Raw genomic sequence first — 25,079 nt, forward strand, 5'->3', positions numbered from 1 at the left:
TGAAACTTGCCAGGAATATTGCTGGGGACCCGCGAATGTGCCTTTTCGAGGAGAGAGAGAGAGAGAGAGAGAGAGAGAGAGAGAGAGAGAGAGAGAGAGAGAGAGAGAGAGAGAGAGAGAGAGAGAGAGAGAGAGAGAGAGAGAGAGAGAGAGAGAGAGAGAGAGAGAGAGAGAGAGAGAGAGAGAGAGAGAGAGAGAGAGAGAGAGAGAGAGAGAGAGAGAGAGAGAGAGAGAGAGAGAGAGAACATACTGGCACTCACCTCCGGGCCTGTACTAGTAACATACAAACACACAATCAAACACAAACAATCACTTGAAAATATTTGCAAGATTTCAACGTTTTCCATGCACAACATGTGCATGGAAAAGTCGATGTAGTTTTTTTGGCCAAATGAGTGCACTTTGGCCAAATGGCCTCATTTCCTTGTTTGAGGCCAGTTTCTAGATTTTCAGACGTACAAACACACACACACACACACAGAGGATTGCCTTGTTTGGGAGGGGGGGGTGTTGTACCTATAAAGTGACTGTGGGTAACCCCCTCCACATCTGCAAAATTTGGTGTGGATTAGCCCACCCATTCACTTGGAAATCATAAGGGGGCTTCCTGCCCTCGCAATGTGGTGGTGAGGGATATTTACTTTGTGTGTCCATTACTGGATCCTGAGTACTCCCAGTACATATGCAAGATCTGGTGGAGTTTGAGACAGCCGATTTTTACCTCTGCCACCAAAGGTGGACGGAAGTTGTGCTTTCACCACTGTTTGTCTGTGAACAGGATGTCTCCAAAACGTTATTTGGACGAAACTTGGTGGACAGGTTGGGTGCGTGACAAGGACGAACCGATTCAATATTGGTGAAGATCCGAATCCAGATGCTAAAATTTTAAATTCCTAACTGATTTTTCTCCATTGAGTGACAGAACCAAACGCGATATATAGCACGGTATCTCAAGAAGTTATGGATGGTTTCGGCCGAAACTTGGTGGAGTTGGTTGGGTGACAAGAACAAACCGATTCGATTTTGGTTCAGCTCTGGATCCAGATCCGGGCTTTTCAGTGGGATACAAAACATTAACATGACATCAGGTGTGTCTCTCATGACATGTCTCGAGATTTTGAGATGGCCTGGTATCCTGGCCTGCTCTCCAAACTGTCTGCCTATGGAATCAAATGCCAACTCCATTCTTGGATTCCTGACATCCACTCTCACAGCCAATGTGTGGCTTTAAACAGAACCCTTTCTTCTCCTCTCCATGTCAAGGCTGGAGTAACCCCAAGGCAGTGTTCTTGCCCCCCCCTCCCATCTTATTCCTAATCTTCATCAATGATCTCACTGACTCTTTGGCAAATCCTCTTTATGTCTTTGCTGATGATTCCATTGTCTGCTGTGACATCCCTCATCCTCCTGACAGACAGGCAGCAGCCTCTTCCCTCTTCTCAGATCTTTCAATCCTGAGGAGTCAGTGTCTGAGTCTCTCTCTCTCTCTCTCTCTCTCTCTCTCTCTCTCTCTCTCTCTCTCTCTCTCTCTCTCTCTCTCTCTCTCTCTCTCTCTCTCTCTCTCTCTCTCTCTCTCTCTCTCTCTCTATCTATCTATCTATCTATCTATCTATCTATCTATCTATCTATCTATCTATCTCTCTCTATCTCTCTCTATCTCTCTCGCTCTCGCTCTCTCCCACTATTTCTTGGGAAAGCCACATTTCAATGCTTCCTTCCAATACCCTCTTGCCAATTGAGCATCCTCCCTCATGAAAAATCCTTCCTTGGCACATCTGAGCTCCAATCCACCAACAAGGCTTTCATCCGCAGCTTGATGGAGTGTTGCTCTCTCCTTTGGCCTGGCTCCCCTGCCTCGCATTTTGGTCAGCTTGTCGCCATGGAAACCAAGGCCGACAAAATCATTGGAGTCTCTGGTGATGAAGCAGATTTTAGAGGGCCCTCTACTTCGCTATGGCCGACAGGTGCGTGCTCTTTGTGTCCTCTCCCGCCTCCCGGTAATTTATGTGATGTTCAAAGAGCACGCACGACGGGCCAAACGGCCCCCTCTTGCGCCCAAGGCGTTCTCGTGTTCATAAAATGTCCTTCCTTCCTCCGAAGAGTGCGCACGCGCTCACGTTCAATGCAGATGCCGGGGCCCACGTGGCGCTCGAGGAGGGGGGGGGTCGACGTTAAAAACAAGAAAACATCTTCGTTTATAAATAAGTAAAAATCCCCACTCGATTCTTCACTTCCTCGAGCGGTACCAGTGAGAAATCAGTATCCTGTGAGGTAAAAAAAAAAAAATGACGTTTAATAAAACTCGGGCCTCGTCGTGCGCGCGACAACCGGAAGTGCGTCACACGGTCGTTTTCTCCATCTTGCCGTCGTTTTGTGCGATTGAGGGTCGGCGACGACTCCCGTCGTTGCTTTCTCCCCTTTCTCCACTTTTTCTCCTCCTATTTCTTTCGATTCCACTTCACCTCGAAAACATGTCGAAGCGCCATCGTATCGACATCGGGGACGAGCATTCGTCGAACAAGAAGCGTTACGAGAGGTGAGGCCTGTGAATGTGAAAGGCCTGTGATTTAGGCCCGAAGGCCCACGTTGGAAGGCCCACGTTGGAAGGCCCACGTTGGAAGGCCCACGTTGGAAGGCCCACGTTGCTCCCAAAGTTAACACGTCCGAGCGGCTTCGATCACAAGTTTGGCTTCCATATTTGTTTACGCTTTTCGATGTAGAAATTTAATGTCGATGTGTGCTTTGCTTTGTAACGATCATTTCCCACCGTAGGGACCGCGAGAGGGAGCGGGAGCGGGACAGAGACCGCGAGCGGGACAGAGACCGCGACCGGGATCGCGATCGGGATCGAGAACGTGACCGGGAGAGAGAGCGGGACAAGGAGCGCGACCAGAAGGGGCCCGTGGTCGTGAACAACATCGGGATGGTCCGCCAGCCCCCCATGCAGATGAACCCCTTCACCAACCTCCCGTACACTCCTCGATACTTCGAGATCCTACGGAAACGCGTGCTGCTGCCCGTGTTCGAGTACCGTGAGAGCTTCATGGACACCCTCCTTCGGCAACAAACCATGGTCCTCGTCGGGGAGACCGGCTCGGGGAAGACCACGCAGGTTTGCTTGCGGTTTAGCCGCTTTTCAGCAAAACTTTCTTTGGTTAACCCCGATCGTACGACCCCGTTTTATGACCGACCCCCCCCCACCCCCCACCCCCCTGACTTGGAAGATGTACGACGTTTCGTTCAATGTGGGAATCGTATTTTGATCGGACGATGATTTGGCGAGAAAGTAAACAAACGTGAGCATAAAATACTTTGGAGGACTTGATCGATACAGATCCCATATGAAGTAATCATCATATGCACAACAACAACAACAACAACAAAAATTATTAATGAAAACAACATTCGGGTCTTTTTGGACCCCCCCCGCCCCCCCCCCCCCCAGTAAGGATGTGCTTGTAACTCTGTGCCAGCAAGGTGGGATCTTGAAACGTCATTCGTATTTATTACCGGCACGTACAGGTAAACGGGCTAATGAAACGTGAAATTCATTGTTAAACTCGTATAGAAACTATACATCAAAATGTTAGCCTGGGGTCCGAGAAGACCCCTCATGGGAGGTTTTGGTTTGATGGTCCACGATCATGATGATCTGTGTCTGCCTGCAAACCTTGTATTTTTGATGTTTCGCTTTGATAGATGTTGCCTATTTCTGTCAGGATCCCATTTATATACATATACATACTAGAATACAAGACCCGTCGCTTCGCTAACGGAATTACCAATCTTTGCTGTGATGGCGAAACAATAGGGCAATACGAAAAAGGATTCCTGAGATAGTAAAAGTTGCTGAGAATAAATCCAAACCGACAAAAAAATTGGTTCGCCAGCAGTGACCACTATTTTCATTGTTTCTGTCTGTTTGTGACTCTCTCCAGAGCATAGCTCCGTGACGTTTGATGTGATCTTGATGAAACTTGGACACAAGCCAGAGATATCATGGTCTAGTTGTGTCTATTTGTATGAGGGGCGTCCCATGCCCACTTGAACTTTTTTTTTCTTTCTTTCTCTTTTTATCTCACAATTTCATTTCCTAGAAGCTGTGCATAATGTCCATAAGTACAACGTATTAAAAAAAAAATCCGATTTAATTTGGTCAATTTTGATGGAAGAGATAGGTTTTTACGGTAGGTCTTCCTCCATAGCTTCCACTAACTCGGTTGTACCTATCGTGGCATTGTTCAATAATTCCCGCAAACCATCGTCGCCTCCCGGCTTGTTATAATATTTTTCAATCGGACAAAAAAAAATTTCAACCTGATCAGTGTATAGGCAATAGACGGCTGGTTCGATTGCTCCTGAAATAAAATAAATGATTTGTTATTTATTTATTTATTTTGAGCTTTCAACCAGCACAAGAATAAAAAGCTTCCTTTTTCTGTTTTTTTTTTTTTTTTAATGTATCATTGTATGTTTATCATGGGCTTCTGATCGTCTCTAATATAACAAGTTTGCTCACTCGATCAGGATTGGGTTATTTCCACTTCAGTTAAGCATCAAGGAGATTGTTGTTTTTCAAGAAAGTTGCTGCAAAAAAAAAAAGGAAATCGATTCGAGAGTGCAATGCTGTAATGATGGGCCAAATGGCCTCATTTCCTTTGTTTTTACAGGAAGCATGTGAACACCCCTTTTCCCACCCTTTGTTATTATTCTCCACCTTGATCACGTTCTCCTTTAGTTACCACCCCCCCTCCCCCCAACCACTCCCAAACTTTTTCCTCGTATTTCTTGCGTTCCTTCATTTTTCTCTTCCCCCCCCCCCCTCCCTCTCATGTGAACATTGTACTTTCCATTCCTTGTCGTTCTGTGCATACCCTACCCCATTCAAGATCATCACCCTACTTTTCTCATCCGTTTTCCTCCAATAGGTTGCTTCCGTTCTCATTGTCCCGACTTTTCACGTTAACCCGATTCTCCCTCAGATACCACAGTGGTGTGTCGACTTTGTGCGCACAATGCCTCCCGGAGCAAGCGGGCTGAAGCGTGGCGTCGCCTGCACGCAGCCTCGGCGTGTGGCAGCGATGAGTGTTGCCCAGCGTGTGGCTGATGAAATTGATGTCATGCTGGGGCAGGAGGTTGGCTACAGCATCCGTTTTGAGGACTGCAGCAGTGCCAAAACGGTTCTTAAGTACGATTCCTCCATTCATAAGTATTTGTTATCCCCACTCTTGTTGAAAGAAAATACGTGAGGGGTGGTGGGGGGGGCAGTTATTGTAATCGGCTCTGTCCGTCTGGCACACTATCTCCTCCTAAGCAGTTGTGCAGGAATTCACCAGCTTGGTACCTTGTGATCACCGCGTGGCACGAAGGTACAAGAACAGTAATTGGACGGGGTCAAATGGTTAAATACTAAATAATGCAATTACGGGCACTTTTTTTTTTAATGAAACTTTGTACATGCAATCAACATTGGGGGCTGAATTAAATATGTATTTTTTGGGGGTGGGGGAATTTGACCCCTGGTTCATGCCCCAGGTGGTGGGGATTTAGGGTCACAGGGGTCAAAATGGAAAGAAAGAAAAGAAAAAAAAACACCATAGCTCAATTATTGATATTGGGTAATTCCTGGTGGAACCTTTTGTCATCTTTCAACTTTTCTTTCAGTGGGAAGTGTGGGGATTTGCGATGGCGTGCCGTCGACTTTGCTCGCGTCAGATTTAGGATCCTGCTTGGAGAAATGTATTATGTCAGCGAAAATGACCGCATGTTCAACAACCAATTCCTATTCAACCCATATTTGCTGTTTACCTTTCTTCTGTTTTTCCACGCGACCCTCTTTCCAAAACTACTCTTGTGCCCCTACTTTACCGTATCATTGTCCCTTCCCTTCATTCTGTGAATGAAATAAAATTGATGAAGTTCCACAAGTTGTTCATCTTGCGTAGCCTTCTGGACACCCTGAAAAAATTCCTACGTTTCAGGTACATGACGGATGGTATGTTGCTGCGTGAGGCAATGAATGACCCTTTACTGGACCGATATGGCGTTGTGATGCTTGATGAGGCCCATGAGCGCACCCTAGCCACGGATATCCTCATGGGTGTCCTAAAGGAGATTACCAAACAGCGGAATGATCTCAAGGTGAGTGTGATGTTTTGGTCAGGTTTATGAAGGATTAGAGCTGGAGTGAAAATGGTCGGTTGAAGAAGGCTAGCACACTGATCTTTACATTCCAGAAAAGAACGACGGTTAGTGGAGGCTTCAGTTAAGTTGTGCGAAAGCAACATTGTTGTCTGAAATGTATGTAAATTGCCAACAGATTCCATCTCCCAACTCGAGTTCATTGAGCACATTTACCCCGTGCAGTCTTGAGAAAAAGGTTATGGGGAGGCTCTGCAAGTGGCAGATTTGATTGGTCAAAATGACGTAAAACGCCCTAATATTTTGTCCATGTACTACACAACGGTTTTTTTTTTTCCTCTATCAAAAACTGACTTTGGTAGACAGACGGTCAACATGAACCAATTTCTTAACCCAGCTTTTAGCTTCATGAGTGCCGGGTAATGATCGCAGACAAGTTTACATTGGTTTTGATTGTGTGCATACGTACACGTCCTATCATTGACCAAGTCAAACGATCTGCCTCGCACTGTTGGAAGTTGTGCCATCCTTTGACCAGGACTGCTCCTGATTGAAAAGTGAGACTGTGAGCAGACTTGAGGACTTCAAAGAAGCCTCCTTAAGATGTGTCGAGCCTGTTGAATCGAAATTCATGACCTGGTGCTTGCCAGCCCATATGAGTGATTATGATGTCTGGCTGTGTGGACAAGTGTTTTCATACATAAAGATTAAGTTGGGACCTTTCTGTTAAGCCAGAGGGATGACTATAGGCATAATGATCTCGGCTCTGTATCTGACACCTGTTTCCGAATGATGACTGTATCAGTTCAAAAACCAACTTGAATGTCAGCCCATGCCATAACATTGCCCCCCCCCAACCAAAGCAACCGTGCTGCGAAATAGCACAGTTTGAAAAATCGCTTCATAAATCATCTCGAGACTCAAACAAGTCCATTGTTGTATTCTATGTAAAATCTTGACGTCATTGAAAGGTAAAAATGGCACCATTGGTCTTCCTTTCCCTCTTGCATGTGCTGATGGCGATTCTGATATGTTAGAGGGATGTGGACCAATGGTATTCTGAATCTCAATCCACTGGGAGGAAGCCTGTTCTGTACTGATGGTTGATTTCTCCTAACAGATCATTCTGAAGATGTGCTGTTGAAAAGCTGTCCTTTCTGGCAAGGGTGATAATATAGCAATCCCAACAAGGGATCATGACCCTTTGGCGATCTGTATAGTGTTTCTCGGTGAATTGTCCAGGCTGACTATCTTCTCAGCACCCAAGAAATTACTGCAGTGGATCGACCCTGTTGGTCACTACTCGAAAGCAATCTCCCATTTTATCTTTCTGATGGAGTGAGCCTATATATTTGTTGACTCGCCGTTCTTTAAAAACCAAAAACTTGCCCCACATGAATGACCAAGCTGTAGAGGGTAGCGACATGGGGTAGTGTGCAGAGATGTACACAAATTATTTGTGAAATGTGACTTGCAGGAATATTTCAAGCGTCGCTAAGTTCATCTGACATAATTGGCTTTCTTTCCTCAATAGCCATGATTTGCATACGTGTGACTAAATATTTCCTGAAATGCAAATCTGATTTTTTTTTTATGCCTCATCAGTGGCAGACACCAGAGGCATTGTTTTTGGGTTGTCTGTCCACCCATCCGTCCGTGCCTGCGTAGCAGATTTTCGTCACCGCAATAACTTGTGAACTCCCAAAGAGATTTTGCCCAGAATGTACGATGAGGCAAAGACGAACTGATTGAATTTTGGGTCAAAAGGCCAGTCCTTTGGTCACATGCCCTTTCTTTGAAAATCTTTGTTTCTGCAATAACTTATGAACCACTGATAATATTTCAACCATAGTTGGCTTACTTTTGGACTGAAATACAAAGATAAAGGCATTACATTTTGGTTTGAAAAGGTAAGAGGGCATGTTCCTTTAATTTAAAATTATTTAGTTACTGCAATAACTTGTCACCGAGTTCAAAGCATCTTATGTTGTCTCTCTTGTACTTCTTCCTTTTCTCTCTCTTCTCTCTCTTCTCTCTCTTCTCTCTCTTCTCTCTCTTCTCTCTCCTCTCTCTCTCCTCTCTCTCTCCTCTCTCTCTCCTCTCTCTCCTCTCTCTCTCCTCTCTCTCTCCTCTCTCTCTCCTCTCTCTCTCTCTCTCTCTCTCTCTCCTCTCTCTCTCCTCTCTTCTCTCCTCTCTTCTCTTCTCTCCTCTCTTCTCTCCTCTCTCTCTCTCTCTCTCCTCTCCTCTCGCTCTCTCTCTCCTCTCTCTCTCTCTCTCCTCTCGCTCTCTCCTCTCTCTCTCTCTCTCCTCTCTCTCTCTCTCTCTCTCTCGCTCTCTCTCTCCTCTCGCTCTCTCTCTCCTCTCGCTCTCTCGCTCTCTCTCTCTCTCTCTCCTCTCCTCTCCTCTCTCTCCTCTCCTCTCCTCTCTCTCCTCTCTCTCTCTCTCCTCTCCTCTCCTCTCTCTCTCTCCTCTCCTCTCTCTCTCTCTCCTCTCTCTCTCTCTCTCCTCTCTCTCTCTCTCCTCTCTCTTCTCTCCTTTAATTTTTCATGTGACCTTTAATTGAGATCAAAGGTAATATAATGGTGGGTTGACATCGACCCTCGGCAGAGACACATCCATTGATGTATTCGCCTCAAATTCTACTTTCTTGTCACAATTTGATGTGTTGTTTAATTCTTCGTTTTTTTTTTTTTTTTTTCCTGACGATCCAATGAAATTTTGTGGCCACCTTCAGATGTTGGTGTTATATCCCAGCATGAGGCAAAGTTTGAAGGCTTTCTTTTTGCATACCACAGGCAGGTTAGTGGATTTGGTTGTACAGGTAACATGAGGGATGTGTTTGGACACCTGCTCCCCTTTGATTTGCTGCCCTCTGTCATTCAGCTCTTCCATGAGCTTAGCTTTCTGTGCACAAAAAAAATCTACCACGGGGTATTCGTTTTGACGATCTAATTTAGAATGAACATAGAGAGCAGTGGGTTTAACGAATTGACTCTGTACAAACTGTTTCGAACCTTGCATTGGATTTGGCCATTGGCGATATGGGAATTGGTCTTTAAGAGTTAAGACCTGACACCAATATTTTGAAAAAGGGGAAAAAATATTCCAAGCACAGGGTTTTAATGTTGAACTTCTAATGTGGTGTATGAGGGCGCAATTGTATGTCGTTCAAATTTCTCGTTTTACAGTACTTTGGCTCTGAATTTGTCCCGATCGCACATGCACAGAGAGGAGTGAAGTAATATTTTTTACTCTGTCTGCCTGTCTGGCAGTCAAACAAAATTGAAAATCATTCCAAACAGGAAACTTACTGTTTAGAAGGATGCTATGAAGGACACAAACAACAGGTACGAAGAATCAACATGACGTGTTAAACAAGTTGGTGTAACAGACACTGCGTCAATTGTGGTAAAACCCAGAATTAATTTATCGGCATTTAAACCTCTTTTCAACCTTTATTTAAATTGATTTATATACTTGAATACTGTAGAACACAAATTGCCTTCATAATACCTCCAAGAACCTCCAGTTTTGCAGTACTTGGACTTGTTCTATCGGGTGGTGTATGTAAAGGAGCTGTGATGCGCAGCTCGTGGTATGTGAGAGGGTGAAGAAGTAGTTGCCTTCTGGCTATGTGCATCTGTGGTGATCAATAAAACCTCAATCTCCGAAACTGCAACTCAACGTCGTCTTATTACAGTGTATAAGGGTGATATATAAGACTGTCTCAATAGTTCTAAACTTCCAGATATTTTTTTTTTAAACGATCTTTAAAATCATTATTTTATTAAAATTGAAGTATATACCTGAACACCGTGTTCTATCAACTCTCCAGTTGAATAATTTATTTGTCACTGCCATTGATATTCCATCGATGCGGTCCATGTGTAAGATGGGGAAGGAGTGGTACCAATGTTGTTTTGAAAGTATCATTTGCAGAGGTGAACTTGGAACATAATGCGCACGTACTGGTTACCTCAATTTATTTGCATTCTTATTCCATTCCCTTATCCATAGATCATTGTAATGAGTGCAACCCTGGATGCTGGCAAGTTCCAGGAGTACTTTGAGCGATGTCCTTTACTCAGCATTCCTGGCCGCACGCACCCTGTGGAAATATTCTACACACCTGAGCCTGAGAGGGATTACCTTGAGGCTGCTATACGCACAGTCATTCAGATTCACATGTGTGAAGAGGAAGAAGGGGATATCTTGGTGTTCCTTACGGGGCAGGAGGTACGGCAAAGCCAGCAAACGCATCCTTTATTTGAGGTGTCGGCAGTCGTCGCTGAACTTCATGATATTAAAAACCTGGAAATTAAGATATTTTCATGTCGAATTTTTATTCTGTACTGTTCACACAGAAGAATTGAAGTTAAATGTTTGATTTTTTTTTTTTTTTAATTGCTTTAATATGTACGCATGCAGGAAATTGAAGAGGCCTGCAAACGAATAAAGCGCGAGATTGAAAACCTTGGTCCCGAGGTTGGAGATGTCAAGATTATCCCACTTTACTCGACGCTCCCACCACAGCAGCAGCAACGCATCTTTGAACCAGCACCCCCGCACAAACCCAATGGTGGCATTGGCCGCAAGGTGGGGAAAAAAAAATAGTATAATAAATCCCCTACCTACCCAAATTTCAATACAGACCTGTTTTTGGCATCCACTTTAGGGATCAAAATATTGAATGTTGGTTGTCCTGTCTTGGTCCATGTGCCTTTTCCTTTGTAATACCTTCTCATATCAGGACATGTCTTGTACTTTTGATGCAGTTGGCATCCTGCCTTCCTCTCCAAACTCTCTGCCTATGGCACCACCACATGAGGAAGAGAGGGTTGGAATGAGCGGTTAAAAGTTGGTCAATATTGAGAGAGGTAGACAGACACATGTCATCGTCACTGTTTGGATGATTGTGCAACACACAGACAAACTAGAGGTGGGAGCTTAGGGGTAGTCTCAGCCAAAGGCACTCCTCAGGATTGGGATGTGCAAGATCAGTACGCCGACGGTGAGAAATTGAGTTCTTGCGAGAAAGTGCAACTACACCACCAGGACAGGGTTCAGGCCCATCAAATTGGAGAGACACTGAGCCACTAAGGAGTCAGGGAGGTCCTGTGGGAGGAAGGATTTTATTAGAGATTTTTGTCCAGTTTATCAGCAACTGCCTGTGTTAAGAGATGTCATGTTGGTGTGGAGGCCTCAGATTTTTGAGGTTTTCCCAGACAGGGACAGGAGAGGAGGCATTGGCAGGGTACAGTAATTTGCAAGCAGCGAGGAAAGTGTTAGGGTGGGGGGGGATGATCTGGGAGGGTGTAGGGGGTGAGGCTGGGAGAATGTGGGGATCCTGGAAGCTTTCAGTGTGGAGTGGAAGCTGGGAGTGTGCGGTTTAGGGGGGAACTTGGCAGGGTGTGGGAATGGGAGGATGGGGTGTGTGTGCGGGACTCAGTGGAAGCTGGGAGGGTGCGGGATGTGGGGCAGCTGAAAGAGGGCAGGGCAGTGGGTATGGTGGGAGGGAGAAGTTTAAACAGCGAGATTATGGGAATCTGTGAGGGTGATAGATCGGGATAGTTTGAACTGTGTGAGTCGGGGGGAGGGGGACTTGGGATGGAGGGGGAGGTGGCACGGGGGTGAAGTTGGGATGAGGTGGGATTAAGAGATGGATGGGAGGATGCGGGTGGAGGAGGGAGGTGGAAGGTGGTGGGCATAGAGGGGTAGGGTTTGAAGGACACTGCCATGAAGGAGACTTGGGGGAGGGTCGTGACATGGAGGAGTATTGATTGCTCAGTCAACCTCTGCAAACTGGATTTCTCAAGGTTCCCAATCTGGATATACGGAGACAGACGTGAGGGGTGGAACGAATAATTATTTAAGGCACAGAGGAGAGCGGTGCTGTCGGTCTGGAAGCAGGGTGGATTGACAAAGCATTTATATTTATATGATTGGAAAATAATCCTTGTGATGAAGAACAACAACATGTGGAGTGCTCCTGATGAAGAAATAAGGGAACTATTTTATAATTTGTTTTAAAATATTTTAAAGGAAGTAGCATTTAATTCAATGAAGATTCAGTTTGGACATATTGAGGAAAAGGAAGGGACAAATAATGAAGTTCAGGCAGATTGACTTGGTGAGCTTTTTTTGGGGTGGGGTGGGGGGGGATTTATGTACTGTCTTTATTTTGATGTGAGGAGGGGGAATTGGATAGAGTTGAAGAGGTTGAGAGGACAATATGTGGGAGAAATGAAGTGGAGTGAGGCATGTGGTGTCAGAGCAGAGACAGAATTTGCACGCAGACTAGCTGAGGACCCGGCCTAAGCTACGCTGACACAAATTCAGCAATGCAGCACAACGAGGTATGGTTTAACACAGAAAATTTGACGAAAACACAAACAGCAAAACAGGGACGAAAATATAACAGAAAGACACGACGGATCTGATCCGAGAAACTCTGCTCTGATGAATTGGACGAGGAAAAGCACACAATTATGTTCACATGTACGGGCGTTGTTTCTTCCCTCCCACATGGAATTGATTATACCAGGAATCGTCAGCTCGGATTGTAATAGGTTTTCCATTTGACACTTGCCTCGCCATCATCCAATGTTGCATCTGAGGTAACGACCAAAAGAACATTTGGTCTCACCATCTGCACATTGCAATCACGTGATCCCTCTCCCCTCTCCCCTCCCTTCATGGAGGGTGTGCAACACCTGGTGCATGGTCCATACTGCTGGATGAATACCACTCGGTGATGCTTAAAATGCCCAACTTGAGGTTTTCCTTGTTGGCCGCTGTACTGGTCAATGGGGCCTTCATTTTCTTTTTTTGAACCCTTTGCCATTAAATTTAAACGTCTTGCTGCTTATGGCACCTTTGTAGTTTGAAGTATTACTCTTTGTAAGCTGGTGACACCCCCCCTCCCCCCCTCCCCCGACCTGCTTCTCCCATGTCTTCAGACCTCTCGTTCAGGCGAGCTGTTGTGGATCTCAGCAATTATTTGTATTGCTTACAGTGGCTGTTGCATCTCTCATCACAGGCAGCTTGGTTTTTTTGGAGGTTTTTTTGTATACTGTTGGGGGCTGGCGGGGTCGGGTGAGAAGACCACTATGTGGGGGTGTTGTGGGCCGGGGGTCGGTGGCGAGGAGCGATCGCTAGGTGGAGCAGTAGGGTCGTCTCCACCAAACACCCGGAATTGCAATGTCGTAACCCTTGGATAACTCCAAAGGTCACGGGTCATTTCAGGACCGTGCTCGCCAATTCTCTGATAGCGTGGGGTAAGGTTAATAGCCAAATTTCAATACACTTAAGTACCCACGTCGTCAAATTACCGGGGAAGTCACACCCTCGACGGACTCTGTCGAACGGGGTCGCTCTAGCGACCTTGGTCCGGTGTAACCGAGCGGAATTACCAAAGTCCGTCGGTCCAAACGACAACTTGCAGCCCAATCGACTTATTGGTTCTCAAGCACGAACGGTGCTGAGTCAATAATAAAAAGCACAACAACGAGCTGGAACATTGAACAATTGGGGGTTTATTTATCATGGGACAGGGGAGCACAAAAAGAGCAGAGTCAAACCGACTATCAGAAATGCAATTTACAGTGTACAAGGCACTTAAACAATTGCTACTTATAGACTGGGCCCACAGACACACACGCACACACCCAAAAGAAGTGGTGGCCGCAGCCTTTATTTGACCCTTCAGCTTGGGAGGGAAGGCAAGCTGAGGGTAAGAATTCGGTCGGGCACCTTTCCGCCTTGTGCAGTCTGGTCAAGACGAGCCATTTCGGGGGGGACTCGAACCCACACCTTTGTCGCCGCACCAAGCATCAGGGACCGCGGTCTCCACCCAGCCACGCACCAAGACCAAGGAGAAGACCAGAGACGATGACCCAGGGCCAGACGAACCAGCAAGCACCAAGACCCGCGACCCCCAATACTACCAACGCTCCCCAGCTTGGCGTTCCTTTATTCCTTTCTTGTCCAGGGTGAGGAAATCGCCATCTGAGGCTATCTCCACTCTCATTGGTCGGGGTGTCGTGGGAAAGTCGCCCTCTGTGCGTGATTGGACAAGGGGCACGCCTCTGCCTTCCTGGGCGGAGTCTCGATCTGAGGCAATGGAAATCTCCGCCCATGTACGTGGCTGGACACGCGTGTGTAATGGCGTGATGTGCGAAGTGAAGGAGTGATGGTTTCGGTTGGCTGGAGGCTCCATTTGTATTGCAAAACTCCTCAGTAAAAAGTAACTCGCAGCGCACACATGTAATTCCCATTAGACACAGGAAGGGGACCCTAACTATAAACACATACTTATCGAGATAACTAAACTTGGGGACTGCTGTCTGTTTGTGTGTAAATAGCTTCCAAATCCGTAACGGGAAGCGATGTCGATTCTCACCAGACTCCCCGGAATTGTAGGCTGTCCTTCATGGATAATTCAGTGATTTGGCGGGTTGCTTAACCGACCGTGGACGCCAATAACTCAATCGCGTGACCGAGGGTCCTCCCGCCTGTGAAATCGGGTTACCTAATTAACCACCGGGGAACCACGCCCTCGGTACGCCTTGTCCAAACCAGATCACTCCACCGGATCCGATCACCTTTCCGGATCGGATGCAGCCGAGCGACACCGCCAAGGACATACCGGCTGGAAGGAACGGACCGTTGGGAATAAAGACCCGGCTCAACCTGGATTCGAACCATGTTGGACCAATGAGGGAAAAGACAAAGGCGAGCTGGGAACATTTCTACAACAATTATTTATTTACAGCAAGCAAGGAAAAGCATGTGGCACAACAAAGGTTTATTGGGTATGTAACACAGGGAAAGAGGAGAGGGGTGTGGGGGGTGCGACAATTGTACAAGCAACTTACTAAAGCAGACACAGTGCAGATTGACGCGAGATTATTCACGGTAACAACAATAAAAGATCTTATACAGGCTTACTTATCAGACAGGCGCCAGCACACTCACACACACACACACCACACACACACACACACACACAAAAAGAAGACTCCCCAATGAAAATAAAGGACTGCACTCAGCGGTGCATTTCCTGAGGACGAATTTCCTTCTCCCCATGGATGCCAACCTCTGGTTGTTTATCGATGTTCTATCCTTTTAAATGCGGAACGTCAATCAAGGAAGCAGCATGTACCATTTTTGAAGTCGTTGGTGTGACTCATCTGAGGTTTGAACCACCGACCTCCCAGACTCGGAGCGGATATTCTAACTGTTACACCACCCGAGTGTTCCTCTTTCTCATCAGCTTCCTGAGGCATTACAATCGTGCTCTTCCCTCCAGAGCTTTGATAAATCAGTATGTTGCCACCTCATCTCACTTTCCACCCATTCCTACCGGTGATCTTTTCTATCCTTGTTAACTTCCCCCCACCCCCTCCTCCCCTACATGCTGCTTAAAATGAGCAAATTATGAATCTGAGGAAAAGCAAGCAAGTAATGAATATGTCTTCACTGACACGAAGCGAATGGGAAATGCTAGTGTTGAACACTCTCTCACATGACTGACACATGAAGTTGCACAAAGGGGCTTGTAATTCCTGGCATTGCTCGGGGTCCAAGTTCTTTGTGATGAGGGCCACCACTATTTTATTTGTGACCAATTGTTCCCTCACCATCCCACTGTCAGTATGTTGCCCTTTTTTCTCAGTCACCCAATGTTGACTGAGTCTTACTTGTTGGCAGCTGTACTCTGACTTGTAAGTAAATCTTACAAGTAAGAGTACAGCAGATCCAGCCTGTCAGCAAAATACGAAACGGTATGCGCTCTACCAAGCGCCATTCTACTTTTGCTTTGTTTTTAATCTCCTTTAAATGTGTTGTTCCCAACTTTCCGAAGCGTATTGATGCATATCCGATAACCCTAATCCTTCACTGTGATATGTATTTCTTTTTATTTCCAGATTGTAGTTTCAACCAACATTGCGGAGACTTCGCTGACCATTGATGGTGTTGTTTTTGTGATTGACCCTGGGTTCGCCAAGCAAAAGGTACGATGTCACTAAAAAGTTGGTCTCTTCATGTGGTAGGATTGTTTATGTGGTCATTCTTGTGGTTTGTTTTTGACTCTTCATCGCAACATGCTGGTGTCAGATGGTCTTCATTTTGTTTTATCCGTGCTACGATTTCTCCAGGTGTACAATCCTCGGATCCGTGTGGAGTCTTTGTTGGTGACTGCGATCAGCAAGGCATCGGCTCAGCAGCGAGCGGGTCGTGCGGGCAGGACGCGCCCGGGAAAATGTTTTCGCTTGTACACTGAAAAAGCATACAAGAACGAAATGCAGGTACATTTTTAAACAAACCTTGGGGCTCCTTCATTTCATCCGTCGGTTTTATCTTCACTCGAAATAGGTGATGGCGAGATAATTATATTCCGAGAATTCCTTGGGCTTCTTACTGGTGTTGTCCCATATTCAGCGGTTCACATAACTGGTATGCAGGTAATCATGCGTGGTTAAAATAAACAAAACGACTAAAGATTCTTCAGTGATAATTATGATGTACTGTGATTTCAAAATTTAAGTGTAGAGTTAAGTTTTTAAATTCTTAGAATATAATTTGTATTAAAGCTTGTAACTTATAAGATTTAAAAATAAAGATTGAAGGAGAACACGCGAGCTCAGAGGAAGAAGAGGGGGTTTTTCTCTGCTCGTGTCGGTAAGATTCTTCCGTGATAATTCTGATAATTGATTGACGGTGATTTCAAAATTTAAGTGTACAAAATTATGTTTATAAATTATAACAATATAATTTACAAGCGATGTAAGTTTTTATAACTTTTAAGATTAAAAAAAGATAGTTCGAAGGAGAACGCACAAGCGAAGAGGAGGCTTCGGAGCGTCCAGAACAAAAACAAGGACAAATGTGTCCAAGAGCAGCGTCCTAAAGGTTTTGTCGGATAAAAAAACAACAACAACTTCCGATATTTCGTCACCTGCCTTGATTAAGCCAATAGCGAGACCCGTCAATGTATTTACGTATTTACGATATATAGTGTATTTACGAAATAAATAGTGTATTTACGAAATTACAATACGATAAATGGAATAATCTTTAAATAGTAACGTGAACTTTTCGAAACTTCAAAGCAAATGTCTGAATATATTTAAAAGTTCATGATAGACGCTCTCAAAAGGCACCGTCAATGCGAGGATGTGTACATGTGCTTGGTATTTAAGGAGATCCGGATCTTGTATATACAAGAGCCGAGTCCTCGAGGTATATATGTATATACAAGAAAAAGAAGAAGAACAACGCCGCGCTCTCTATGAGCAGCGTTTGCTTGCGAGACGCTGCTAAAAAGAGTGGTTTGCGAATGTCTCTTCTGGAGCGTACGTTCTGAGAGAGTGTTTAAAGAGGAGTAAGATGTACACAAGGCTGAGCTGCGCATGAAAAATCGGAGTGGCGATTGGGAAAGCAGACGAGCGCGCTCGAAGCCGACAATTTTATTTGTGAGTACCAACCTATTTCTGCTGGTACTCATTGGAGAATAAAATAAATAAATAGTGTAAACTCCTGCCTATATTTATGAATTTTATACTGCAGAATGAATACACTGCCAATGTTAAAATGTAGACACACTTTATTATTTCAGAAAAACTAAATAGCAGAGGGCCAGTGTTAAGCGGTACTAATACGTAACAGATGGCGTTAATGTGGGATGGATGGATGGATGGATGGATGGAATGATTGCACGTCATCAGTCAGCTGTTACCCATGAGGCATTGCATTATGACAAAACGGTATAGTTTTTGATACCTATCGTCTGTGTATATTCTGATGTCTGCAGCTATGTTGTTTTCTCTGTCTGTGGAATATTTTTAACCCTTGCCTTTCGGGACTGATTTGAGCTGCCAGCACATCGTGATGGTGACATCACGGTGTGTTGCTGCAGGTTGGAGAATGAATTATTATTATCATTCATGCATGTATACTCCCCACACTCTCCTCTAAGCTGTCTTGCTTGGGTTGAAATCCTGACCCAGCTATAAACTGTCATCCCAGCATTTCACAGGCAGGTATTTCATGAATGTGTGTGCCGTCCCTCGGATGGCCGTTAAACGGGGAACCATTCACAAATTGCTTCCCTAACCAGCAGAGGGCATTGTATCAGTGGCACGTCGATTCTCCGACCTTTCTAACCGCCCATGTTACACTGAATCTTGTGGTGAAGCAGTTGCTCTGAAACAACTTGCATTCTCTTCCTGGAAGGCTAATCCGCCCAAACACAATATTTCCATTCCAAAAAGTCCGCAACAAGTGGATGTACACACTCACGAGGGCCAGAAAACAACACCTGTCCAACCTCGAGAATGAACTTTCAAACTTGCTCCCTCCTCTAAAACATGTTGGTGCCTTGTTAAGTCTGTCTCCAGAGTATGCCTCTCTTCAAATGACATCACAGTCGACGCGTGAGAAAGCCGAATGCCTCAATTCTGTTTGCTTACAAATTGTCCCGACCCCTCACTCTCACCATCCATCCTCCTGTCATACTCAACTGCTCTTGTACTCTTCTTTTGCACTTGAGAATGTGGAGAAGGTTCTTTCAACCCACGACTCTGACTGCTACTGGACCGGATGTCATCAGCTCGCGTGTCCTAAAAAACATGCACATTCTCTCTCTGCCAATTTCATCCTATATATATAATTTTACCTCGGTCATCTTCCATCTGCTTGGAAGTCCGCCAATATCACTGCATGACGTAACGAGAAGGACACTCGGTGGAGCACATACCTGCTCTACGCAATGCCTGATCTAGTGGACCATGTCGGGCCCAATAAATTTTTGAGATGATATTTTATTCAGTACATTGTTTTTGGCTCCATCATCTCAATGGAAGAGAATCACTTTAAAAATGAAAAAAAATTATTGTATCCGCATCTGGAGTTGGATCTTCACCAAAATCGAATCAATTAGTCCTTGTTACACACCCAACATGTGCACCAACTTTCATCGGAATCTGTCCACAACTTTTTGAGACATCGTGCTATTTATCGTTTTTGACCTCGTCTTCAATTGTGAAAAATCGCTTAAACAATTTTTTCTATTCAGATACAGATCTTCAGCAAAATCTAATCAGTTCGTCCTTGTCACACACCCAACCTGCCCACCAAATTTCATCCGATTCCATCAACAACCTTTTTCGATATCTTGCACACAAAGAAACGGACAGGCAGCGGTGAAAGCATAACCACCTCACACCTTCTGTGGTGGAGGTAAAAAGGTGCAAAAACTGATCTTAACAACAGACCTCTCAGTTTACCTCCAATCATCAGCAAGGTCATGGAATCCATCATAAAAGTTGACATGAAATCTTTCCTTTTCTCCAACAACCTCATCTCGGATCTCCAATTTGGTGTCAGACCAGATCACTCCACCTTGGACATGCTGCTTCTATTTGCTCAACAATGGATGGAGGCCCTCAATGTCAGACATTAGATCAGGACCTTCTCTCTGGGTATAGCTCGAGGTTTTGATGCAGTCTGGCATCCATTATGCATAATTTATTTACATAACGTCGGCGTCATATCATAAGGTCAATGTGCTTCTTTGGTTAAATTTAATAATCCTGGCTGCAAACCTCTTGACTGGTTATCAGCAGGGCAGAGACATTGTGCTTGCGTGGCAGGTGACACTGTCAGGTCGTGCAGCAAGTGCTGCGATGGGACTCGATTTGTGCCTTGCTGCCTCGTCAAGTTAGGGGGGTTCGAGTGTGTGTGTGTGTGTGTGTGTGTGTGTGTGTGTGTGTGTGTGTGTGTGTGTGTGTGTGTGTGTGTGTGTGTGTGTGTGTGTGTGTGTGTTTTTTATCGTGCTATTCCTCCTTCAGTTCTGGGCTGATTACATCCAGACTTGCTACATCGGATCAGCGTGACCCCAATTAATGTATCGGGGTGTTTTTATTATTAATTTAGTTGGGTTGGGGTGGGGATGCAAATTCTCTATGTAAATGTGTCTCATGTGGCGCTGATTATGAATTTGTTTTATGTTGTCAGGAATCAGGTGTAACTTCGTGTTAAAAAAAAAAAATTTTGTTCAAAGTTGCAAAATGCAACTCATCACACCCTTGATCTGTTCTTGTGTATTGCAGCTTGGCTGCCGGGTAGCTATAATTTCTTGGAAGTGATGCTGTGCCCCTCTACCAGCAGCCAACGGCGATTGAACTCAGGGCCCTAGGATCCTAAGCCTGCCACCTTAGCTGCTAAGCCAGCACGTCTTACTACATCGTCTTACTATCCCATATGAAAAATCGTCCGACTACATCGCCACCTAAACAACTGTCATTCAGCTCGTGCTAGACGTAACACCATGATGACACATCCCACCAAAGCATGACGGACGGACAGAGAAAAACGGCTTCTTTAATTCATAGATTATTGCTGTCGCTGTTATTAAAATATGTGCCTTTGTTGTTATTCATAACGAATTAAAAGTATGTTGCTGCAAATAATTTGGTCGAAATTTTGCTTCGGATCCTATTTGCATAAAAATGTTCTGAATACATTCGATACTTTCTTTGGAAAGACTGAAATGTTTTGAGGCCCAGCTGCATACGCTGATTATGCCGAATCATGTGTTTTGATGGCCCTCAAGGATAACACTTACCCTGAAATCCTTCGCTCCAACCTGGGCACGGTGGTGCTGCAGCTCAAAAAGCTTGGCATCGATGACCTCGTGCACTTCGACTTCATGGACCCCCCTGGTATTATCTCAGCTGCTGAACGTCACAATACTTGCATTACTCTCTTCTGGTTTTGTTTCGTTTTCTTTTCAGTCTTCTCATTTTATCTCTTTCTTTTTTTCTGTTCTCAGCTCCGGAGACCCTGATGCGAGCCCTTGAGCTTCTTAACTACCTGGGCTCCTTGAATGATGACGGAGATTTGACCGAACTTGGCTCGATGATGGCAGAGTTTCCACTGGATCCGCAGCTAGCCAAGATGGTGATTGCTTCCTGTGATTACAACTGCTCAAATGAGATCCTTTCGATTACAGCCATGCTCTCCGGTAAGAATCTCCCCTCGAGACGGAAATTTCTCTTAAGCACTTCATTAATTGTTCAAACCAATCTGGCACCACCGAGGACATGTTTGGTTTTAACTCTTGACACGGTTAAGGCAGAAACGCATGTCAAAGACTGAAGCTTTAAAATGCTGGCGGCTTGAACACTGTCCCCAGGAAGTCGTTTACTTTTAGGAGTGATTACTGTCACACCTGTTCAAAATACCTATATCTTGTTCAAACTATAACACGAGTGTCAGTGTAAAGTGAGATAACTTTGAAACTGACTGCTTCAGAAGGTGCAAATGCTTCCTTGGTGTTTTTGTTGCAATGTCTGTTTTCATTGTAGAATCTTCAAATCTCAGTCCTCAGCATCCTTTGCATCCAAGCATTTTCTGCATTTTTCTTTTTCATCCTCTTTTTCTCACTTCCCACCTTAATTCTCTCATCCTTTGCCACATTTTTCCTGTATCACATGACTTCTTGTTATTTAACAATTTTCCTGAGGCCTTTCCTTTTGGTTTTGTTCAGTTTTGTCTTTTGAGGAGAGGGGTACGAGGTTGATGAAACATTACATGCTACTCGGGGGGGGGGGGGTACGAGAAAATGCCTGCTGTTTCTTTGGGGGTAGGAGGATGGGGGGTTTAAGTTAGCAACCCTCTATCATGCCAAGTACACTGAATAATCTCCCATTAGTGTGATTTTATAAATATTGAGTGATTCGGCATCCGATGTCCTTCGGAGTACCACATAATGGGGAATAAAGCTTTGAGGTGGAATGCTTGGGAAGTTGATTGGTTAGACTAGCAGAGATGTGGTTTGGTTATGCAAGTAATTCGGTGGACCACATAAATATGTAACCGGGGAAGCAACATGATGGACTTTATCAATACCACATCTCCCACCATCTCCAACTTGCTCTATCGTCAAGGTCTGGTCTCGATTGTGAACGGGTTGTGAATGGGATGCGGGGTCGTGACCGGTTCGCATACCGACCGTGTCTAGTCCCGCAGTGCTTTGTGCGGCCGACTGAGGCAAAGAAGGCAGCGGACGAGTCGAAAATGCGCTTCGCCCATATTGATGGAGACCACCTAACGCTGCTCAACGTCTACCATGCCTTCAAGCAGAGTAAGTTGTCACACATATGTACTCTGTGTGACATGGCCACGCCACACCACAATGCCTCGATTGTTGAATCAACTTGAGATGACTTGGTATGATGAACCACGTCATGGTAACTAAACACTTCATTTCATGTCTCAGTATGAATGGCTTAACCCATCACCCTGAATGTATTCCTGAGTTGTACCTAGTTAGGATTTCAGATTGTGAAGCGATCAAGAAAATCCGGCACGGAAATGACACTTTCCCTCGACAGACCACGATTCTGTGCAGTGGAGCTACGACAACTTTATCAACTACCGTGCACTTATGTCTGCCGACAACGTACGGCAGCAGCTATCGCGGATTATGGACCGTTTCAACCTCCCTCGTCGCAGCACAGAATTCACCAGTCGAGATTACTACCTGAACATCCGCAAAGCACTCGTTACTGGGTTCTTCATGCAGGTCCTTCTCACATTGCTGTTTGGACACTTAAACCCCACGCTGTACCCCAAGAATGAATTCTGCCCCATTAGCTGCATTATTATTCCAGTTTTAACACGTTCATCATCTTAGGAGTGGCTTCCTCATTGACATCTTTGTTTACTCTTTAATACATCTTCATCGCTTAGGTTTTAAGCAAAATTTCTGTGCCTCGGCCCAAATTTTACGCCATCTCGACCAATCAAATTTGCCGTGCACTCTGAGGTCGGAGTTGCCAGAAGGTTCATCTCTGGACTGTTCCGTTTGACCCATCGGCTCCGTACGGTTGCCATTGCACCTGTTATTCAAAGCTCATTTAGATTTTACTCTGAAATGGAAAGCCAGAGGTGAAAAGACCCTTCCAATGTCCCTATTCTCAAGCTTGCATGGGGTAAGGTGTTCTACGTTGTCTCGTCGTTTCTACTTATTTATATAAATGTACTTTTCTTTTGTGGCACAATTTGAATATGGTTCCTCTTCCCCTTTCCATCGATCATGGTTGCCATCTCTTTATCATAACTAGTACGTGCCCGTAAAAAAGAAATTTTTTTAATAAATAAATAATTAAACCGCGAGTAACAAACAACAACCACACAGGCCGTTTCTTCGCTCTCGCGTGCCCGTACGTGCGTGGCCCGGAAGTTCGCATATTATTCGCAGTTACGATTTTTCGCAATTTAGTTTTAATACCCAATTATTAAATTAGCGCCAACGTATTTTACCTTTTCGCAATGTCGTGGCAAGGAAAAACAAAAAGAGAAGAGAAGAGAGAAAAAAAATTACTTCCTGGTTCAGAGCATACCAGCACTCTGATGTTACCAAAATTTATGCACCGTCTAATATGAAAACGATCATAATTTGGGGCATTGTGTTTATGTATAAATGCGCATAAGAAATCGAGAAATTATTAGAATACATGAAGTCATCATTATCCGGAAGCCCGTGCGTTGTAACCCGTAATGGGGAACGCGGCTGAGGTTCCCTTCCCCATCGGCCATGCCCACGCAACAACGTGTCTTGTCATTGGTTTGGTAAATAAATGGCCATAACTTGGGAAGCACTTGTCCGATTAATATCAAACCTTGAAAAGGCACATCCTCAGGTCCCCAGCAATATATCTGGCAAGTTTCAATTAGATCGGACCAGTGGTTGTCGAGACACACAGACACACACACCCACACATTGCTGGAATTATAGATGCCTGTAAGAAAGCTCTTTTTGACTGGATGCATCTGTCCCCTGTTGCTCTGTTCCATTATCTTCCACGTTTTAGGTCGCACATCTGGAGCGTACAGGTCACTACCTAACGGTGAAGGATAACCAAGTAGTGCAGCTCCACCCCTCTACGTGCCTCGACCACAAACCCGAGTGGGTGCTCTACAACGAGTTTGTCCTCACCACAAAGAACTACATCAGAACAGTCACCGACGTCAAACCAGAATGGTCAGTGCTTCACTTGGATTGTTGAGCGGAATTGCCTCCAAAGACATTTCGACTCTCAGTGCCAATACAACAATAGCAATGATTAAAATTGTCGCTCTGTGTACCTCCTGGGGAGTGCAGGCTGATCCGAATTGCCTCTCAGTACTACGACATGGCCAACTTCCCAATGTGTGAAGCAAAGCGGCAGCTGGAGCGGATAATGGGCAAGATGGAAAGCAAGGAATATGGGCAGTACTAAAGCGCCCCCTTTGCGTCACAGGCCTCGTCGGTTCCCATCAAGCGTCGTCTTCAACTTATTCGGCACCTCGTTGGTGCACCATCCGGTGAAGAAGAGCTGATGTTTTTGTTCTTTTTTTCAAAAATGCAAATGAACTCATGTCATTTGTTTTATTCTAATTAATCATTTAAAAAATTTTCACTTGTGGAAGTTCAACTAAAACCTCTCCTGTGTTTTTACTTTAGCTGGATTGAAAAAAAGGCACCATGTTCTTTATCAAGCAGTTGATCATTTGTAGATAATTGCCATGATTCATTGCTGTCTGTCTTGTTTCCCCATTCCCTGATCTTTCTTTCGCTGCCACTGTACCTTGGCTCTTCAGAGCTATCCGCTTTCACTCGTGCTTCACCATGCAACCTTGTTGCATACTTAGTGGTGGGACAGTGCTTAGTTCGACACGTTTCTATTATATTGTTTGTGTGTTTTTTCTCTCTTTTTGACCTCGTGTCTGTGCTGCCTCTGTATGAGTGGTGCCGTTTCCACCGTCTGTCCTGATGGAATAAATGTATGAACTCGTAGGTCTTGGCGTACAATGAGGTTGAACAACGGTGCAAGGGGACATCCATAACCATTTCCAATGCGAGATGGAATTGTAGGGAAAGGAGGAAA

General features: G+C 45.0%; 1 protein-coding gene across 1 annotated transcript; it reads left to right on the forward strand.

The window, feature by feature from the left end:
- Positions 1-2,314: 2,314 nt before the first annotated feature.
- On the forward strand, positions 2,315-24,988 carry DHX32 (DEAH-box helicase 32 (putative)). The gene is made up of 14 exons (XM_085871211.1): positions 2,315-2,536; positions 2,773-3,112; positions 4,983-5,188; positions 5,982-6,141; positions 10,159-10,377; positions 10,570-10,737; positions 16,071-16,157; positions 16,302-16,451; positions 20,759-20,867; positions 20,978-21,169; positions 22,169-22,291; positions 22,542-22,732; positions 24,024-24,193; positions 24,314-24,988. The coding sequence occupies exons 1-14, from the start codon at positions 2,472-2,474 to the stop codon at positions 24,429-24,431; spliced, it is 2,298 nt and encodes a 765-aa protein (XP_085727337.1). The 5' UTR covers positions 2,315-2,471; the 3' UTR covers positions 24,432-24,988.
- Positions 24,989-25,079: the final 91 nt, after the last annotated feature.

Source organism: Eptatretus burgeri, chromosome 2 (assembly GCF_056783735.1).
Source record: "Eptatretus burgeri isolate ZD-2024b chromosome 2, Ebu_testis_v1, whole genome shotgun sequence".
NCBI classification, from domain to species: domain Eukaryota; kingdom Metazoa; phylum Chordata; class Myxini; order Myxiniformes; family Myxinidae; genus Eptatretus; species Eptatretus burgeri.